This window comes from Myotis lucifugus, unplaced genomic scaffold (genome assembly GCF_000147115.1).
Source record: "Myotis lucifugus unplaced genomic scaffold, Myoluc2.0 scaffold_482, whole genome shotgun sequence".
NCBI classification, from domain to species: Eukaryota; Metazoa; Chordata; class Mammalia; order Chiroptera; family Vespertilionidae; genus Myotis; species Myotis lucifugus.
In genome coordinates, this window is record NW_005871530.1 from 552,880 (window position 1) to 573,059 (window position 20,180).

At 49.2% G+C, this 20,180-nt stretch overlaps 2 protein-coding genes across 5 annotated transcripts; both read left to right on the top strand.

Moving 5' to 3' along the window:
- Window positions 1-365: 365 nt before the first annotated feature.
- LOC102427694 (zinc finger protein OZF-like) lies at window positions 366-6,742 on the top strand. Of its 4 annotated transcripts, XM_023744683.1 has the most exons (4): window positions 1,539-1,739; window positions 3,098-3,221; window positions 4,497-5,204; window positions 5,373-6,742. In XM_023744683.1, the coding sequence occupies exons 2-4, from the start codon at window positions 3,101-3,103 to the stop codon at window positions 5,987-5,989; spliced, it is 1,446 nt and encodes a 481-aa protein (XP_023600451.1). In that variant the 5' UTR covers window positions 1,539-1,739; window positions 3,098-3,100; the 3' UTR covers window positions 5,990-6,742. The 4 variants fall into 4 exon arrangements, with proteins under 4 accessions (XP_014301255.1, XP_023600451.1, XP_006103435.2 ...); XM_014445769.2 differs by lacking the exon at window positions 1,539-1,739 and adding an exon at window positions 366-447 and having other exon boundaries at window positions 4,497-6,742; XM_006103373.3 differs by having other exon boundaries at window positions 4,497-6,742.
- Window positions 6,743-9,883: 3,141 nt separating this feature from the next.
- Window positions 9,884-17,670, top strand: LOC111823408 (zinc finger protein 883-like). The gene is made up of 3 exons (XM_023744669.1): window positions 9,884-10,003; window positions 13,600-13,723; window positions 15,462-17,670. The coding sequence occupies exons 2-3, from the start codon at window positions 13,603-13,605 to the stop codon at window positions 17,195-17,197; spliced, it is 1,857 nt and encodes a 618-aa protein (XP_023600437.1). The 5' UTR covers window positions 9,884-10,003; window positions 13,600-13,602; the 3' UTR covers window positions 17,198-17,670.
- The last annotated feature ends 2,510 nt before the right edge of the window (window positions 17,671-20,180 follow it).

Below are 20,180 nucleotides of genomic sequence, written 5' to 3' on the forward strand. Positions count from 1 at the left end.
GGCCTCTGCTCCCATCTCCTCCCCCAGCGCCCCTGGCAGCGCCAGGTCACCTTGTTCTCCAAGTTCCTGGGCTGGAAAGCCAGATCTTCTGCTGGGCGGTAGAGAAAACTACATTACCCCGAAAGCAATGCGCGCACGCAGGGCGTTTTGGTGCAAGAGCATCCGGTTAGGGCGGGACTTCCGGAGTCTTCTTCTCGGTGGACATTTTTCCTTCTTCGCTGGCTCCGGGTTTGAGCGCGTCCATCGGGAGAGGAGGGGACGGAACCCCGCGGGGCAGGGTGGGGTGTGTCTGAGCCTGTGGCGCCGCCACCTTCGAATTTGGAGGTCCCCGAGGCTCCCGACCCCTCTCCGCCGACAGAGTCCCCTCGGCCCTCACCCCATCGGACCGTCCAGCCTCGGGGCCGGCGCCGCTCGGGTCCCGCCCCCCAGGGCGCAGCGTCCAGCGCAGTGAGTCCTCGTGGGGACCCGGGGTGTGAGGGGAGGGAGGGCGCCGGGCTGCGGGGCCGCCGGGGGAGGCCGTGGGGGGCTGAGCCGGGAGGGGGGCACCCAGGCCTGGTTTGTGTCTAAAGGCGACGGAGAGGACGAGCGGCGGGTCCGGGAGGAGGTTCACTTCCTGCTCCGGGCGCCGGGGCCGGGGGTGGTTGTGAACAAAGAGGGACCTTGAGCCCCGAGGGCGGCGGGCATCACCCCCCCCCCGGGGCGGGGCCAGGGCCCTGAGCAGCCGGAGCCCCTGGGTTCTGGGGTGGGTGCCCGGCCCTCAGCCCTTTGGTTCCCACCGGTTCCTGCGGGTGCAGAGCCGCTGAGGGGCCGGGGCTGTGGGGCTCCTGTCAGGGCCTCACTCTCTGGTGGCCTCTGAGGTCGTGGGGTCCTGGGCTGTCGGCCCCTCTTCTCGGGGGACCTTGGACCTGGGGACCTTGACGGGACACCAAGCCCAGAATCCTAAGCCCAGGTCAAGAGTCAGATGAGTGGCAGCTGATCTTGGCAGCCAGTGGAATTGTGTGTGACAGGTCCTTCCGCGCATGGGCTCCAGAATGTGCAAAGGCTTGGAGTGCAGACTAAGCTGATTCAGGGACCAGCAGGTAGGGGTCCATTTTTTAAAAACAGGAACTGGAAACAGTGGGACAGGAACCAAGTGCAGAGGGGCCTTGTGACCACTTGGGTTTCTGTTCTGCTGGCGATGGGGTCATTGGGGTCATGGGAGCAGTAGAGCAGGTGACCTGTCCCAGGTCTCATTAGACTCCCTGTGGCTGCAGCCTGATGCACAGGATGGGTGTGAGGACGGTGGTAGGAGGCCCAGGACGGAAGCTGCTGTGAAAGTGCTGGTGAGTGTGAGGGTAACTGGAGCACAGTGGTGGTTGTGGATGGGGAAGAAGCAGTTGCATTATGGATCAGGGTTATAGCTGTGGCCACCTGGATTTTATAATTTTGAGGGTTAGAGAGAGGGGTGAGAATCAGAGATGATGTGAAGGTTTGGATTTAGTACCTGAATGTATGAAAGCACCATCAACTGAGATGGAGAAATTCATAGTCAGAAAAGTAATGTTCATGAGGAACATAAAATCTTTTATATTTTCCTGTTAGGGTATGAGATATTTCAGAGACCAGTTCATGACCATCTGGAACTCTGAGGAATAGTTCAAGATGAAGACTACTTAAAAAAATAGTAAAGAGTATGGACCAGGGAGGCGTTGTGATTCACCTTCTCTTTTTTATGGAGGTAGAAGAGTAATTCAAAGAAGGTGAGACTGTGGCTGGTGCATATTTACTTCTTAAACACTCACCAGGATTTCTTGTGACCCTTTGTGTGGCCTGGTGTGTTGCATCCAGTTTGGTTGATTTGCTTATGGACAAGAGGGGACATCTGTGAGACTCACTGTGCATGGGGTAGAGGACCATAGGCTGTGGGACTTGGGTACTGAAGTCTGTGAGTGTAGAGGTGGGCTCTGGGTAACTGAGATCTGATGTGGTTTTCAATAGGTGAGGTTGAAGGAAAAAAGAAGTTGGGAAGGGAGGCCTAAAAAACAAGTTGGGATGGAGACCTTGATAGCAGAACTGAAGGCTGTGCCTTGAATGATACTGTTTGAACTTGCCATGCAGTCTCTGGAACACACATGCTGAGTAATGACTAACACCAAGGAAATGTCTGTGGGAGCTGGGGCTACGGGAGTGCAGGTGTGAGAGAGGTGTGGGAGGAGTGATGTGCTGTGGGAGAGGGAGTGTGAATTCCTGGCCACAGATCCCTGATATTGACATAGAAGTAATGAAGGTTGAGTCCATTTCTGGTGATAACTGGATGATACAACATGGAGAACTTTAGGGTAATTCCTGAAAAGACGGGTGTCGTGGCGCTACATACCAGGTCCAGAATTTAGGTGTCATATAGGTGCACACCTGCCTGTGGTTGTTCGGCGGATACAGTGATCAATAGGAATGGGATAGCAGACATCAGTGTCACCTGGGCTTGAAAATCTCTACTGGCTTGGGGAAGAGAGAAGGGTAAGAGATAAATACATTTCAGAGGGGGTGCATTAGAATGTTGAAAAGAAGCTGAGTAGATAGCATCCCCTCCTCTTCATGGCCTGTATGTGTTTTCTTTAAGTTGTGACTCTGGGAATGAAGCTGCATTAGAGAAGTGGGATAGGAAGAAATATGTGGAACAGGAAGCGCCAAGTGTTGACCTCAGCACCCTAGGACTGGAATCGAAAGGGTGACGAGGGATGCTATGTTTTTCTAGGTCTTGGAGGGAGAATGTGTGGGACAACAAGGATATTGCCCCACAAGACCAGTGTCAAATCACTCACATCTCTCTTTATGGCCAGCAGTTATCTGTACACTATGTTGGGACACCCATTGCGTTGACCCTAAATGTGATGCCCTGAGGTCAGGTATAATCAATCTGGGCATATGCTTTATTGCTGTGGGAAGACACAGTATCAGTAGGAATATAAGGAGAGAGTGACTCTGATGGATGCAAGGCCTGCTATTTTCTGTGATGAGGGAGTGGAGGGAGCAGATGGATATGGAGAGTGGCAAGTATGATGAAATTGAAGCCTAGGAGAGAAGCTGATCATGGACTGAACTGTCCCCTTCACAACAGGATATGGACTTTGAGGACGTGGCCATTGCCTTCTCTCAGGAGGAGTGGAGGCTCCTGGATGAGGCTCAGAGACTTCTGTACTGCGATGTGATGCTGGAAGTGTTTGCTCTGGTCTCATCTGCAGGTAAGAGCTTCACATTGTCCCAGTGTCCTGAGGTGATGCCCTTTCTTCCTTTATTCTCAAAACATAGCTTTCTCTCTCCCACAGCCAGACCACGGGTTCTGTTAATTTCCACCACTGTCTTGTGAAATGTGCTGTGCCTTCCAGTGCTGAGCTGTATGGAGAGCCCTGACCAATAGGCTCCACGAACATCCCTGAACACCCATTGCCTCAAAAAGTGCAGAAAGTGTCTGGGAATCGGGAGTCTTACAGGCAGCTTAATGGCTCCCACCTTCCTCTTCCTCTCCCTGGGAGGGTGACCATATGTACATTTATTCACTTCTTCCCCCTTCCTCTAGGGAAAGGTGCTTTATGACAGCCTGTGCCATGTTATATTCTTCACTTTCATGAACCTTGGGCTATTCTTGTAAGACCCTTCTCCAGTTGTTGTTTGTAATATTACCTTAGCTGAGTACTGCTGTGGGCCAAATTGCTCTGTGCCAGAGCTGGCTGCTCTCCTCCGTTGTCTTTCATTAATACTTGGAATAGTTATGGTTTATGCATCAGTAGAGTAGAAGATCAGGGAGAAACCTGGTTTCCTCACAGGGTGACATGCAAGATGTTCTCAGAGGAGGTCTGGCCATGCTGAGTGACAGCTGGGGGGAAGGTATGACATAATGGTGGTGGTCAGATGGTACCAAGAACCAGCTAATTTCCAACAGTGTTTAGGGGCAGGTGGCACCGGCTATCCCCCATTTCTACCCTCTCTTTCCCATACTTGACACTTTGCTGACTTGCATTTCATCTGTGACTTCCTGGTTTTTGGCATCTTCACCTTTGTCACCTTTTTGCATCACCTGCCCCTCTGCACTGCACCCTTTGCAGTATTCTCCTACATGGACCTGCACATGTGATATGAGTTGCACATACATGCTTAAGTAGTCCTCAAACATCTGCTATTTGTTTATTGAATTTTACTTGGAAGAAGGCATAACCAACCTTCTTCACAGCTTGCTCCTGTCACCAGCAGACCAGCCCTGCTCAGCACTGTTAGCAGGAGACTGAGCTTGAGATCCATCTTCTCTTCCATGTGGTCCTTGCCATGAATGGGTCATATTTCTGGTGAGGACTTCCCTGTTTTGTGACCTTCACAGAAGCTTCTTATTAATCCTTCCTGCACCTCTCTTATTTTCAGACAATTCAATGGAACTCACGTATTATGTGCAAAGCATATTTGCAATGGAAGTTCTCCTGTCACGACAGATAACAATCAGTTCCTTCACATTTCTTTTTTTTCAGGTTGTTGGCATAAAACGGTTGATGAGGAGACCTGTTCTGGGCAGAGTGTATCTGTACATGGAGAGTCACAGGTCAGGGCTCCTAAGACAGAGCCAGCAACCCAGAGGACCCATCTGTGTGAGCGCTGTTTCTCCATGATCAAAGACATTCTGCACCTGACTGAGTCACAAGCAGCAGACTTTGAGCAGAAAGCCTTCTTCAGTGATGCATGTGGCAGAGACTTCTGTTTCAGTGCAAACCCTCGCCAGCAACAGAGGGAAGCCAGTGGAGAGAAGCCCTGGAAAGAAGCTGTGGACAGGGCCTCGTTTGTGACCAGGTGCAGCTTTTACTTACCTTGGGTGCCTTTAAGCATTAGGGAGGCTGAGGAAGACTTCCCAGCCACGTCAGAGCTTCTCCAGCACCAGGCCCGTCTCGACACTGAGGAGCCACACAGTGGCAGTGAGATTTCACAGGAATATCTTGTTGGAAAAAGTCTTCAGCACACTTGTAACTGTGAAATATTTGGCAGCAACAACCAGAGAGTTGTTCTCCATCAGGGTGCCTGCGCTGAAGAAATGAAATATGAGTGTGACAGACGTGGAAATGTTTTTAAACAAAACATTCACCTCATTCAACATAGAATAATTCACACTGGAGAAAAGCCCTATGAGTGTGCTGATTGTGGGAAGTCCTTTGGACAAAGGTCCAATTTCATTTCACACCACAGAGTTCACACTGGAGAAAAACCTTATGAGTGTACTGATTGTGGGAAATCTTTTAGGAGAAATAATAACCTCCTTAACCACAAGAGAGTTCACACTGGAGAAAAGCCCTATGAATGTGCTGATTGCGGGAAATCTTTTACAAGAAATAATAACCTCCGAAACCACAAGACAGTTCACACTGGAGAAAAACCCTATGAGTGTACTGATTGTGGGAAATCTTTTAGGAGAAATAATAACCTCCTAAACCACAAGACAGTTCACACTGGAGAAAAACCCTATGAGTGTACTGATTGTGGAAAATCTTTTAGGAATAGTAGTACACTCCTTAACCACAAGACGGTTCACACTGAAGAAAAGCCATATGAGTGTATTGATTGTGGGAAGTTCTTCAAGAGAAGCTTACACCTCTCTGAACACAAGAGAATTCACACTGGTGAAAAACCTTTTGAATGTAGTGATTGTGGGAAGTTCTTCAGACTAAAGGGGCACCTCATTAAACACCACAGAATTCATACCGGAGAGAAGCCGTATGAGTGTAGTGAGTGTGGAAAGTCCTTTAGACAAAGACGTTCGCTCATGGACCACTACAGAAGTCACACTGGGGAAAAGCCGTATGAGTGTAATGAGTGTGGAAAGTGCTTTAGACAGAGACGTTCGCTCATGGACCACCACAGAAGTCACACGGGAGAAAGGCCTCATGAGTGTAGTAAATGTGGGAAATGTTTTAGCAGCAAACCGAGCCTTGTCAGACATCTGAGAGTGCACATTGGGGAAAACCCTTTCATGTGAAGGGGATGTTTTATCTTCCTCACTCTACAACACTGCAGGAGACTTAAATCCGTTTACCTGAATATGAACGCCCTTTATCTGAACATACACTGTGCGAAATTGCTCATACGTTTGAGGTACAAGTGAGTCCTGAAGGACCTGCACAGCACTTGCTAACTTGCCGAGGACTCCTACCTCATTGATGTCACTGGGAGTATTTGTGGCTGAAGTGACCTCCTCTCCCACCTGGCTCACCTGAACAGTGTGCACCAGTCACCACCCCTGGTGCTCAGGGGAAATGTATTCTGTGTTCTCCCTTGTGCTTAAGTGAATTATGAATACTCTGAGCTCTTGGCAGGATCCTCATTCCTTACACTCTGACCAGGAAATGCACCTGACCCAGGGTTCGTCCAGAGGCCCCTCCTCAGCTAAGAAGAGCTACCTCTTTCAGGGACATCATGGTTCTCACCTTCAGCGGTGATAAATTGTTATAAACTGATTGCGCTACATGCTCTGGTAAATGGTGTTTTTGTGATTGTGATTTTGCTTTTGTACCTTTAATTTTGTTGGTTCTGGTCACTGTCTGGATTGATTTGAAAGTACAATTGTGATCTGTCAGCATGTACAGGTAACAGATATTGTGGGGATCTCAAACTCTCTGTGCTTCAGACAGGATAGCCTGATGACAGAAAAGCCTTCTCTGTCCAATCTTCTTTGCATTACTGCCCAAGGCCTTGAAATAAAGACCGCATGACTTTGTGGTTGTATTTTGCAGGTTTGAACCCCAACCCACCATTTCGGCTGGTGTGGGAGGCATCCAGTCATTGTGTTTCTCTCTCTCTCTCATCCCCCTCCCACTCTCTCTCTAAAAAAAAAATAAAAAAGATTATCTACCCTTCTCCCTTCTCGCTATGATGGACCTCTGCCTGCACAGCCCACCTTCCCTTGTTTCCTGCCTTTGCCTGGGATGTTCCCCCTGCAGCTGGGCACACTGTGTCCTGCCCAGGAGCTGGCTGAGAGGAGCCCAAGGCAGGTCCCTGGGAGGGATTAGGGTTCTGCATCTGCCTGAGAGGAGCTTCCAAGGCTCTGCTGTCTCCATCTAGAGTCTCTCCAGCCTGCTCTCCCATCCCCAGGTCCCTGACCCACTGGATCTGAATCTACTTTATCTGGGAGAAGCCCCCTGGTGCTTTGGGACCCAAATCAGTTCCCCTGAGGAAAAGTCTGCCTCTGGCCAGCCCACACCCACACCTGAGGCCCACTGGTGTTCTTTGAGTCTATTTTTGCATTTTTGGGGTAATTTTCTACTTTGAATTTATTAAAAATAAAGCACACACGCTCCTCACCTTCACTTCCCTGCAGTCCTAGAGGTCACATGGGATTTCCAGGAATTGGTTCTGTGTATTTTCAATGCTGAGAACATTCTGCGATGCAAGCGTTCCCAGCAGGAGAGGGTTGTTCTCAACATGATACCACACTAGGGGAGGGGGGAGGTGCATTCTGGTTGGTGTGCCCACCTCGCTCATTCTGGCCTGTGCAGAGCAGACCCCTTCCCTGTAATCAGGTGACGGACCCTGGGCTCTGGGGGACAGTGTGATGCTGGGGTGTGAGGTTGGGGGCCTTGGACAGGTTGGTGAGGGAGTTTCCTATCGGCACATGGGGCAGCGTCCTTGAGTGGGAGGGCTGAGGGGTGGCGCTAGTGATGAGAACTTGAATCAGGCTGGATGGTTGTTCTAGTGAAGGACAGCCCACCAGCAAGGGGGCAGGGTAGCTGTGACAGCTGATAGGAGCTCAGGGGAAAAGTGAGGCCAGGGGTGGTCAGTGGGGTCTCCCTGAGGAAGTGTGGGAAGGGGTGGCAGCCTGTGGGGAGCCTGCCCTGAGCATTTCCGAGGTCACCTTGGCTGGTGGGGACAACCAGGATCAGAACAACATTCCCAATGGTCAGAGCGGGACTGGGATCCTAGTGGCACATGGGAGGCGAGATTGCTCATTTACCCAAAGGGCCATGCGCTAAGGATGACCGTGCTTAGCCAATGAGAGCCCAGGAGAGGCGCATTATCCCTGTGCTCACTGGTTGGAGCTTGACTTCCAGCTTCTTTCTCCTGGTGGTGAATTTGGCCTTTGCAGCGTGTTCACAGCATCAGAGGCTCCCGTGCCAGGTCACCTGGCATCAGAGGCAGTGGCCCTGCTGGGCAGGGTGTCTCTGAGGCTGGTTGAGTCACAACAGGCCGTGACTGGGTCCTCCATGCCTCCTCGACTCCTGCTTCCAGAGTTCAACCGGCCTCACCTCCTTCGCCCTCCCGCCTGGGGGTGGGTGCCTGTCCCGCCTGCAGCCCAGGTCTCAGCGCCCGAACAGTGAGTGGCTTGAGGGTGCCACGTGGTGAGACCGGGTGGGAGAGGGTGACAGGCTGAAAAGCCACCATGTGAGTCCATGGGGTGTGACTGAGGAGGGAGGATGGGGGAACCCAGGTCTGTCTTATCCCTAAAAGCAACAAAGAAGATGAAGCAAAGTTTTGTGTGAGGAGTTTCCCTTTCGTTTTCAGGAAGCTGCTGCCATCCATGGCTGTGAACCAAAGAGGGACATAGTGTGAGTTAGGGTTCTAGCCTTTTCTCAAAACGGCCCAGAGAAACAGAATAGAAGGGAGAGGCCATCAGGAGGGGCAGGAAGGAGGACCCTGTAGGTGATGAGGTCACTGGCAGGTGCGCACTGGACTGAGCCCCTAGGGATGCGCGTCACCTGGGGCAGGGCCAGGGCCCTGAGCAGCCGGAGCCCCTGGGTCCTGGGGTGGGTGCCCGGCCCTCAGCCCTTTAGTTCCCACCGGTTCCTGCGGGCGCAGAGCCGCTGAGGGGACGGGGCTGTGGGCTCCTGTCAGGGCCTCATTCTCTGGTGGCTTCTGAGGTCGTGGTGCCCGTGGGGCCATCGGCCCCTCTTCCTGCCCTGGGACCTGGGGACACTCAGCCCAGAAACCTGAGTCATGTGGGTGTGGACACCGAGGGCGCCAGCTCCCCTCCTGCAGGTGCTGGGCGGCCTCCTCTGGCGGGAAGCCTTGGGCGGGCAGCTGAGCGGGGTTGGAGGGTTAGCACCTGGCAACACAAGGTCCTGGCAAACGTCAGGCTCCCTCGGCCCTGTCCCCTGGCCCCGCCTCGGCAGCAGCCAGGAGAGCACCCAGCTCCGACCCCGCGGCGAGTTGGGACACCTGCCGGCCCTTCCCTCCCATACAAAATCTTTGCGTTGATTTGAGAGAGAAGAAGGGGGAGGAGAGATGAAACCACCGGCGATGGGGGCGGGTCACTGGTTGGCGGCCTCCCGCGCGGCCGCCGCCCGCTGGACACTGTGCCTGCGCCCCGTGCACCCGCCTGACCAGCGATGGAAACTGCTCTCCCGGTTCATCGCTCAGCGTCCACCACTGAGCGGCCCCAGCTGAGCTCTATTGTATATTTGTAATAAAATGTCATGTGTATTTTTATTGTCGATGGTGTTGAGATGTTCCCATTCCCTGTGCCTATGTTCTTTGGGGGTCTCTCCCGATCCCCCCTCCCCTGGGGGGCCTGTCGGTCTGTCCCCGTGAAACCGGCCTCTGGTCCCATCTCCTCCCCCAGCGCCCCTGGCAGCTCAGCATCACCTTCACTCCCCAAGGTCACGGCCAGGGCGGCCGGAGAAAACTACATCACCCAGAAACCACTGCGCCGGCTTCCGCTGAGATAGGCGCGTTTGGGTTCCTGCACTTTCAGTTAGGGCGGGACTTCCGGTATCGTTCTCGGGGCGGACGTTGTGGGTTGTGGCTTCCGGTAACGGACCTGCTGGGCTCAGCGCGCGTCTGAGCGTTGGTGGCGCGAAGGAGGAGGCGAGGGAGGCAGCGTCCCCGCTTCGCAGGGTGGGCCTGAGGCCGGTTGAGCCCCAACACCCAGGACTGGGGTCCCCGAGGCTCCCGACTCCTCTCCGCCGACAGAGTCCCCTCGGCCTCACCCCATCGGACCCTCCAGCCTCGGGGCCGGCGCCGCTCGGGTCCCGCCGCCCAGGGCGCAGCGTCCAGCGCAGTGAGTCCTCGCGGGGACCCGGGGTGTGAGGGGAGGAGGGCGCGGGCTGCGGGCCGCCGGGGAAGCCGTGGGTGGTTGTGATGGAACTTGTGTGAGGCAGGGTTCCAGGAAGAACAGTCTAGAAGGGAGAGGCAGCAGGAAGGGCGGGAAGGAGACCCTGTAGTGATGAGGGTCCCTGGCAGGTGCGCACTGGACTGAGCCCGAGGACGGCGGGCATCACCCCCCCGGGGCGGGGCCAGGGCCCTGAGCAGGCGGAGCCCCTGGGTCCTGGGGTGGGTGCCCGGCCCTCAGCCCTTTAGTTCCCACCGGTTCCTGCGGGTGCAGAGCCGCTGAGGGGACGGGGCTGTGGGGCTCCTGTCAGGGCCTCACTCTCTGGTGGCCTCTGAGGTCTTGTTGCCCGTGGGGCTGTCGGCCCCTCTTCCTGCCCTGGGAACCTTGAAGGGACACCAAGCCCAGAGTCCTAAGTCCAAGTCAAGGGTCAGATGAGTGGCAGCTGGTTTTGGCAGCCAGTGGAATTGTGTGTGACAGGTCCTTCCGCGCATGGGCTCCAGAATGTGCAAAGGCTTGGAGTGCAGACTAAGCTGATTCAGGGACGAGCAGAGGTCCGTTTTTTAAAAACAGGAACTGGAAACAGTGGGACAGGAACCAAGTGCAGAGGAGCTTTGTGACCACTTGGGTTTCTGTTCTGCTGGTGATGGGGTCATTGGGGTCATGGGAGCAGTAGAGCAGGTGACCTGTCCCAGGTCTCATTAGACTCCCTGTGGCTGCAGCCTGATGCACAGGATGGGTGTGAGGACGGTGGTAGGAGGCCCAGGACGGAAGCTGCTGTGATAGTGCTGGTGAGTGTGAGGGTACCTGGAGCACAGTTGCGGTTGTGGAAGAAGCAGTTGCATTTTGGTTCACTGATTTAGCTGTGGCCACCTGGATTTTCTAAGTTTGAGAATTGGAAAGAGAGGTAAGAATCAGAGCTGAGCCCTAACTGGTTTGGCTCAGTGGATAGAGCATCTGCCTGCAGACTCAAGGGTCCCAGGTTCGATTCCGGACAAGGGCATGTACCTCGATTGCGGGCACATCCCCAGTAGGGGGCGTGCAGGAGGCAGCTGATCGATGTTTCTAACTCTCTATCCCTCTCCCTTCCTCTCTGTAAAAAATCAATAAAATATTTTTTTTTAAAAATCAGAGATGATGTAAAGGTTTGGATTTAGCACCTGATGGTATTAAAGCCCCATCAACTGTGATGGAGAAATTCATAGTGGGAATAGTAATGTCCATGAGGAATATAAAATCTTTTTATATTAGTTCAAATAAAATCATCTTAAGTTATGAGATATTTCAGAGACCAGTTCATGAACATCTGGAACTCTGAAGAGTAGTTTAAGATGGAAACTAATTAAAAAAATAGTAAAGAGTCTGGACCATGGAGGAGTTGTGGATCACTGCTTTTTTTTTTAATTGGAGGTGGAAGAGTAATTCAAAGAAAGTGAGACTGTGGCTGGTGCATATTTACTTCTTAAACACTCACCAGCATTTCTTGTGACCCTTTGTGTGGCCTGGTGTGTTGCATCCAGTTTGATTGATTTGCTTCTGGGCATGAGTGTGCATCTGTGAGATTCACTGGCCATGGAGTAGAGGACCATAGGCTGTGGGACTTGAGTACTGAAGCCTGTGAGTGGAGAAGGGACATCAAGTGCAGCAGCAGTAGAGGTGGGCTCTGGGTAACTGAGATCCTTTGTGGTTCTCAATAGGTGAGGTTGAAGGAAAAAGCAAGTTGGGAGGGAGGTCTTCATAACAGAACTGAAGGCTGTGCCTTGGATGTGGGCATTCAGAGTCAGGTTAGTAGTTGATACTGTTTGAACTTGCCATGCAGTCACTGGAACCCACATGCTGAGGATAGACCAGCCGTGGGCAAACTACAGCCCGCAGGCTGGATCCGGCCCGTTTGAAATGAATAAAACTAAAAAAAAAAAGACCGTACCCTTTTATGTAATGATGTTTACTTTTTTTTTTTAATTTTTATTTATTTTTTATTTTTTTTAATATATTTTATTGATTTTTTACAGAGAAGAAGGGAGAGGGATAGAGAGCCAGAAACATCGATGAGAGAGATCGATCAGCTGCCTCCTGCACGCCCCCCAGTGGGGACGTGCCCGCAACCAAGGTACATGCCCTTGTCCGGAATCGAACCCGGGACCCCTGAGTCCGCAGGCCAATGCTCTACCCACTGAGCCAAACCGGTTCGGCGGTAATGATGTTTACTTTGAATTTATATTAGTTCACACAAACACTCCATCCATGCTTTTGTTCCGGCCCTCTGGTCCAGTTTAAGAACCCATTGTGGCCCTCGAGTCAAAAAGTTTGCCCACCCCTGGCTACAGACAAAGACCAAGGTGATGTCTATGGGAGCTGGGGCTACAGGAGTCCAGGCATGAGAGAGGTGTGGGAGAAGGAGTGATGGGCCCTTGGAGAGGGAGTGTGAATTCATGGCTACAAATTTCTGATGTTGATATAGAGGGAATGAAGGTTGAGTCTATTTCTGGTGATAACTGGATGATACAACCTGAGGAATTTTAGGGTAATTCCTGAAAAGACTGGTGTTGTGGCGCTACATGCCAGGTGCAGAATTTAGGTGTCATATAGGTGCACACCTGCCTGTGATTGTTGGGCGGATACAGTGATCTATAGGAATGGGATAGCAGACATCAGTGTCCCCTGGGCTTAAAAATCTCTACTGGCTTGTGGAAGGGAGAAGGATAAGAGAGAAATACATTACAGAGGAGGTGAGTTAGAAGGTTGAAAAGAAGGGCATTAGATAACATCCCTTTCTCTTGATGGCATACATGTGTTGTCTTTGAAGTTGTGACTCTGGGAATGAAGCTGTATGAGAGAAATGGAATAGGAAGCATTATGTGGAACTGATAGCTCAAAGTGTTGGCCTCAGCACACTAGGATTGGAATCGAAAGTGTGAAAAGTGATGCCATGTTTTTCGGGGTATTGAGGGAGAATGTGTGGGACCACAAGAATATTGCCCCCGAACCATGGTTGGAAAACTGAGGCTCACGAGCCACATGCGGCTCTTTGGCCCCTTGAGTGTGGCTCTTCCACAAAATACCACATGCGGGTGCACGTACAGTGCTATTGAAACTTCGTGGCCCATGTGCAGAAGTCGGTTTTTGGCCTGGGCGAGTCTATTTTCAAGAAGTACTTGTTGATATTTGGCTTTGTTGACTAATGAGTTTGCCGACCACTGCCCCAGAAGACCAGTGTCAAATCACTCACCTCTCTCTTTATGGCCAACATTGATCTGTCCCCTGTGTTGGTGACACCTATTGCATTGACCCTAAATGTGAGGCCCTGAGGTCAGGTATAATCAATCTGGGCATCTGCTTTATTGCTGTGGGAAGACACAGTATCAGTAGGAATATAATGAAAATGTGACTCTGACGGATGCAAGGCCTGCTTTTTTTTTTTTAAGGCCTTCTATTTTCTGTGATGCGGGAAGTGGAGGGAGGAGATGGATATGGAGAGTGAGAAGTGTGACGAAATTGAAGCCTAGGAGAGAAGCTGATCATGAACTGAACTGTCCCCATTATGACAGGATATGGACTTTGAGGACGTGGCCATTGCCTTCTCTCAGGAGGAGTGGAGGCTCCTTGGTGAGGCTCAGAGACTTCTGTACTGCGATGTGATGCTGGAAGTGTTTGCACTTGTCTCATCTGTAGGTAAGACCTTCTCATATGTTCTAGTGTTCCCATGTGATGTCCTTTCTTCCTTTATTCTCAAAACATAGCTTTCTCTCTCCCACAGCCAGACAGCCAGACCTAGCGTTCTGCTGATATCTGCCTCTGCTGATATCTGCCTCTGTCTTGTCAAACATGCTGTGGTTGCCTATGTTGACCAATGGACTCCATGAACATCCCTGACATGTTGCCCCCAAAAGTGCAGAAAGTGTCTTGGAGTCTTACAGGCAACTTAAAGGCAACTTAATGGATCCCATCTTCCTCTTCCTCTCCCTGGGAGGATGACAATATCTACATTATTCCCTTCTTCCAGGGCAGTAATGACGAACCTATGACATTTTTTTGGTATATATTTCTTTGTTAAATGGCACTTAAATATATAAAATAAACATCAAAAATATAAATCTTTGTTTTACTATGGTTGCAGATATAAAAAAATTTCTATATTTGACATGGCACCAGAGTTAAGTTAGGGTTTTTCAAAATGCTGACACGCCGAGTTCAAAAGGTTCGCCATCACTGCTCTCGGGAAAGGTGCTTTATGACAGCCTGTGCCAGGTTATGTTCTTCACTTACATGAACCAAGGGCTATTCTTGTAAGACCCTTCTCCAATTGTTGTTTGTAATAGTACCTTAGCTGAGTACTATTGTGGGCCAAATTGCTCTGGGCCAGAGCTGGTTGCTCTCCTCCCTTGTCTTTCATTAATACTTGGAATATTTAGGGTTTATGCATTGCTAACGTAGAAGATCAGGGAGAAGCCTGGTTATCTCACAGGGTGAACATGCAAGATGGTGTCAGAATTGGTCTGGCCATGCTGAGTGACAACTGGGGGGAAGGTCTGACATAATGGTGGTGGTCAGATGGTACCAGGAACCAGCTAATTTCCATCACTGTTTAGGGGCAAGTCCCATGGCTACCTCCCATTTCTACCTTCTCTTTCCCATACTTGACACTTTGCGGACTTGCATTTCATCTGTGACTTCCTGGCTTTTGGCACCTTCACCTTTGTTACCTTTTATTTTTATTTTTAAAAAATATATTTTATTGATTTTTTACAGAGAGGAAGGGAGAGGGATAGAGAGTTAGAAATATCGATGAGAGAGAAACATCGATCAGCTGCCTCTTGCACACTCCCTACTGGGGATGTGCCTGCAACCAAGGTACATGCCCTTGACCGGAATCGAACCTGGGACCCTTGAGTCCGCAGGCTGACGCTCTATCCACTGAGCCAAACCGGTTAGGGAGCCTTTGTTACCGTTTAGCATCACCTGTCCCTCGACTCTGCTCCCTGTGCAGTATTCTCCTACATGTACCTGCACATGTGTTAGGAGGTGCACATTCATTCTTAAGTGCTCAAACACCTGCTACTTGTTTATTGGATTTTACTTGGAATAAGACATAACGAACATTCTGCACAGCTTGCCCCTGTCATCAGCAAACCAGCCCTGCTGAGTACTGTTAACAGAGAATGGAGTGGGGAGCATCTTCTCTTCACATGGTCCTTGCCATGTGTGTGTCATGTTTCTGGTGAGGTCTTCCCTGTTTAGTCACCTTCAGAGGCCAGACCTTCACAGCAGCTTCTTATAAATCCTTCCTGCACATCTCTTATTTTCTGAGAATTGCATAGAACCCATGTATTATGTGCAAAACGCTTTACCAATGGAACTTCCCCTGTCACCACACTCAACAATCAGTCCCTCCTCAATTCTCTCTTTTCAGGTTGTTGGCATAAAACGTATGATGAGGAGGTCTTTCCTGAGCGGAGCATATCTGTTCAAGGAGAATCACAGGTCAGGGCTTCTGAGACAGCTCCAGCAACCCAGAGGACCCTTCTGTGTAACCAGTGTGTCTCGGTGTTAAAAAATATTGTGCACCTGACTGAGTCACAAGCAGCAGACTATGAGCAGAAAGAATTCTTCAGTGACGCATGTGGGAGGGACTTCTATTTCAATGCAAACCCTCACCAGCAACAGAGGGATTCCACTAGAGAGAAACTCTGGAAAGAAGACATGGACAGGGTCTCGTTTGTGACCAGGTGCGGGTTCTACTTAACTTGGGTGCCTTCAAGCAGTAGGGAGGGTGGGAAAGTCTTCCCAGCCATCTCAGAGCTTCTCCAGCGCCAGGCCCCTCTCAACACTGAGGACCTACACAGTGGCAGTGAGATTTCACAGGAATATCTTGGTGGAAAGAGTCTTCAGCAGACTTGTAACTGTGAAAACTTTGGCAGCCAAAACCAGAAAGTTGTTCAGCATCAGGGTGCCTTCTCTGGAGAAGTGAAATATGAGTGTGACAAATGTGGGAAAGTTTTTAAACGAATCTTGCACCTCATTCGACATGGAAGGGTTCACACTAAAGAAAAGCCCTACGAGTGTATTGATTGTGGGAAGTCCTTTGGACAAAGCTCCGACCTGTTTTCACACCATAGAGTTCACACTGGAGAAAAGCCGTGTGAGTGTAGTGATTGTGGAAAGTCCTTCAAAAGTTCTCACATAACTGAGCACTGCTGTTTTCACACTGGAGAAAAATCCTATGAGTGTACTGATTGTGGGAAATCTTTTAGGAGAAATAGTAAACTCCTTATCCACAAGAGAGTTCACACTGGAGAAAAACCCTATCGGTGTACTGATTGTGGAAAGTCCTTTGCGAGAAGCTGTCACCTCTCTGAACACAAGAGAATTCACAGTGGCAACAAACCTTTTGAATGTACTGATTGTGGGAAGTTCTTTACACGAAAGGGGAACCTCATTCAACACCATAGAGTTCATACCGGAGAAAAGCCGTATGAATGTAGTGACTGTGGAAAGTCCTTTAGACAAATACGTTCTCTCATGGAGCACCACAGAATTCACACTGGAGAAAGGCCCCATGAGTGTTATAAATGTGGGGAATGTTTTAGATGGCAACCTAGCCTTGTTAGACATCTGAGAGCTCACACTGGAGAAAAGCCATATGAGTGTAGTGATTGTGGAAAGTCCTTCAGGCAAAGCTCTCAGCTCACGGAACACCACCATATTCACACTGGAGAAAAACCGTATGAGTGTACTGATTGTGGGAAATCTTTTAGCAGCACTAATACTCTCCTTAACCACAAGAGAGTTCACACTGGAGAAAAACCTTATGAGTGTACTGATTGTGGGAAGTCCTTCAGGAGAAGCTATGACCTCTCTGAACACAAGAGAATTCACACTGGTGAGAAACCTTTTGAATGTAGTGATTGTGGGAAGTTCTTTAGACGAAAGTCCAAGCTTATTGAACACCACAGAGTTCATAACAGAGAAAAGCCGTATGAGTGTAGTGAGTGTGGAAAGTCCTTTAGTCAAAGACGTTCACTCATGGAGCACCACAGAAGTCACACTGGAGAAAAGCCATATGAGTGTAGTAAATGTGGGAAATGTTTTAGCAGCAACCCTAGCCTTGTTAGACATCTGAGAGTTCACATTGGAGCAAAGCCTTAAATGTGCAGGGGAAGTTTTATCTTTCTCACTCTACAATACTGCAGGAGACTTAAATCCATTTACCTGAGTATAAACCCCTGCTATCTGAACATACACTGCAAAATTCCTCATAAGTTTGAGGTAGAAGTGAGGCCTGAAAGAGCTGCATTGCAGTTGCTAACTTCCCAGCACTCCTGCCTCATTGATGTCACTGAGGATTTGTGGTTGAAGTGACCTCCTGTACCACCTGGCTCACTGAATTGTGTGCACCAGTCACCACCCCTGGTGCTCAGGGAAAAGGAATTCTGTGTTCTCTTTTGTGCATGAGAAATTTATGAATACTTTCAGCTCTTGACTCTATCTTCATTCTTTTCTCTCTGACTAGAGAATTTACCTTACCCAGGTTTCATCCAGAGCACCCTTCCTCAGCTGAGAAGTGCTACCTCTCACAGGGACATTGTGGTTCTCACATTATGTTGTGGTGAATGGTTTCAGGTTCCAATTCACCATCCTGCTGTCCTTTGCTCTGGTTTATGATCTTTTTTAAAGGGTTTTTTTCTTTTGTGCCTCTAATTCTGTTCTTTTAATTCCTTGGGATGATTGAAAGGAAAATAGTGCTTTGTCAGCATGGAAAGGTGAACAGATATGGTGGGTCCCAAACTTTTTGTGCTTTGGTAAGCACAGCATGATATCAGAACAGCACTCTTTGTCCAATATTGGCTTATTTTATGTTGCTTACCAAGGCCCTGAGAGAAAGTGTGCATGACTTTGTGGTTCTAATTTGCAGCCTGGTGCCTCTATTATTGGTGATGTCATGGTCACCCAGAAAAGGAGGCCTTTGTTGTGCCTCTGTGAACAATATGAAACGTATTTTCTGTTCACAGCATTTATTACATAATTCTCAGCAATTTTTCAGGGGATTCTTACCCACATACTGTAAAGGAGTCAGGTAACATAATATATAAAATTTCATAGGCTGGTGCCATTGGTTTTAAGACACTGAGCATTAGATTGAACCACAATTAGGACAGAAACACTGTGTTCATAGTGAGTGGATAAGACTGGAGTAAATTACATGAAAAGTGCTGCTTCTCAATGTTATCCACAAATGGTCAGTGGGCTGTGGCTTGTGTGATCTTCTTGTACAGACATTCTCAGGACCTCCATCACTGTCTTCTGTGGCTGAAATAGTTGACAGAAAAAATAATGTAATAGTTGTTTGGATTCCCCTCACCCATCTAGGGTGTTCACTTCAGGGTTTGCTCAGCAGGCAAGACCTCCAAGCTAGAGGCAGGATAAGCCTGTAATCAGTCCCAGGATGTGTCTTTTGTGATTCCTTTTGATTCTGATGGCAATCGTCTTCACTGCTTGACAATATTTGCTGCCAGTAAGTAGGCTTCAAGATGTCAATATGCAAAACTAAGTGTTTATTTTTATTTTTAAAAATAAGTATTTTATATATCTTTAAAATGATTTATTGGCTTTTTAGAAAGAGAGAGAGGGAGACAGAGAATGAGAAATGGCGATATGGAAAAGATGCAGCTAACAGCTGCCTCCTTCCTGCCACCTACAGGGCATCCAGGCAGGAATGGAACCCATGACTTTCAGGGCAAGGGATGGTGCCCAACCAACTGAGGCTCACTGGCAGGGAAAAGTTTGTTCCTGTAATATTATTAATTGTTGTATTAATTTCCATACCACCAACTCTACACCTGTTGTGCCACATCCTGTATATTCTTACTGCCTTTTTATAATCTCCCTTCCTGCCTTTCTTGGCCCTCCATGCAGTCATGGATTTTCCTTCTTTAGAGTGGAATAGTTCATATTTTTCTAATTTTATAAGCACTAGAAGGTGTGTAGTCTTTAACAAATACTGGTTTCCTCCATGCTACACAGTTATTTTCAGATTCAACACTAATGTTTATGTGGATAGTTATGTTTTTTTTATTACTGAGTAGTACTGTGCTCTATGATATTGAATTTATCTATTGGTGTATTTATGGTTTTGGTTATTTCCAGTTTTGGGGTTTTATAAATATTGTCTTCAGTTTCTATAGAGACGTATGTTTTACTTCTCAAACTATTGCAGTGTTGGTGAATGTTTTACATTTAAAATATGGGGAACTGTTTGCCTTCCCACTAACCCACTGTATATAAAAATTCCAGTTTTTCTGCTACGCTGCCAGCACGTGCAGTGGTTAACCTTTTTAAATAGTGGCCCTGGAACCCATTTATGTAAGAAATATTTATGGTGAGTGTTTTTCTCATGAGTTTATTTATACTGTCTTTATCTCTTTTGTTAAAATGTCAGCTCAGCATCTTTTAAAATTGTTTAAATAAATTTATTATTTTAAGCTGAAGGGGTCCTGTGTAGCATCTAATACATATGTTTGAATTTCACTCATTCTTCAATGACTCCATGACTTATTTGCCATTTGGAACCATAGGTTTTGAATACTGGAAGCAAAATTGTTTTTTCACAAATGTATGTATGTATGTATTTATTTATTTATTTAATAGAGGCCCGGTGCACAAAAATTTGTGCACTCGGGGGTCCCTCAGCCCAGCCTGTACCCTCTCTCAGTCTGGGACCCTAGGGGGATGACCACCTGGTGGCTTAGGCCCGCTCCCTGGGGGAACGGGCCTAAGCTGGCAGTCAGACATCCCTCTGGCAGCCCAGGAGCCCTCGGGGGATGTCCACTTGCTAGCAGGGAGCAGGCCTAAGCTGTAGTCAGACATCCTAAGCACTGCTGAGGAGGCGGGAGAGGCTCCCACCACCACCACTGTATTGGCAGCCGTCAACCTGGCTTGTGGCTGAGCAGAGCTCCCCCTGTGGGAGCGTACTGACCACCAGGGGGCAGCTCCTGTATTGAGCACCTGCCTCCTGGTGGTCAGTATGTGTCATAGTGACAAGTCATTCCCAGTCGTTCTGCTGTTAGGGTCAATTTGCATATTACCCTTTTATTATATAGGAGTGCCTGGCCAGCCTGGGTGAGGGGCTGAT

What these genes read in the sequence shown, in the direction of transcription:
- LOC111823408 (XM_023744669.1), top strand. Translation starts at nt 13,603, where the DNA reads ATGGACTTTGAGGACGTGGCCATTGCCTTCTCTCAGGAGGAGTGGAGG. An exon ending in TGCACTTGTCTCATCTGTAG is followed by an intron (nt 13,724 to 15,461) that starts GTAAGACCTTCT and finishes CTCTCTTTTCAG; the next exon opens with GTTGTTGGCATAAAACGTAT.
- LOC102427694 (XM_014445769.2), top strand. Translation starts at nt 3,101, where the DNA reads ATGGACTTTGAGGACGTGGCCATTGCCTTCTCTCAGGAGGAGTGGAGG. An exon ending in TGCTCTGGTCTCATCTGCAG is followed by an intron (nt 3,222 to 4,496) that starts GTAAGAGCTTCA and finishes CTTTTTTTTCAG; the next exon opens with GTTGTTGGCATAAAACGGTT.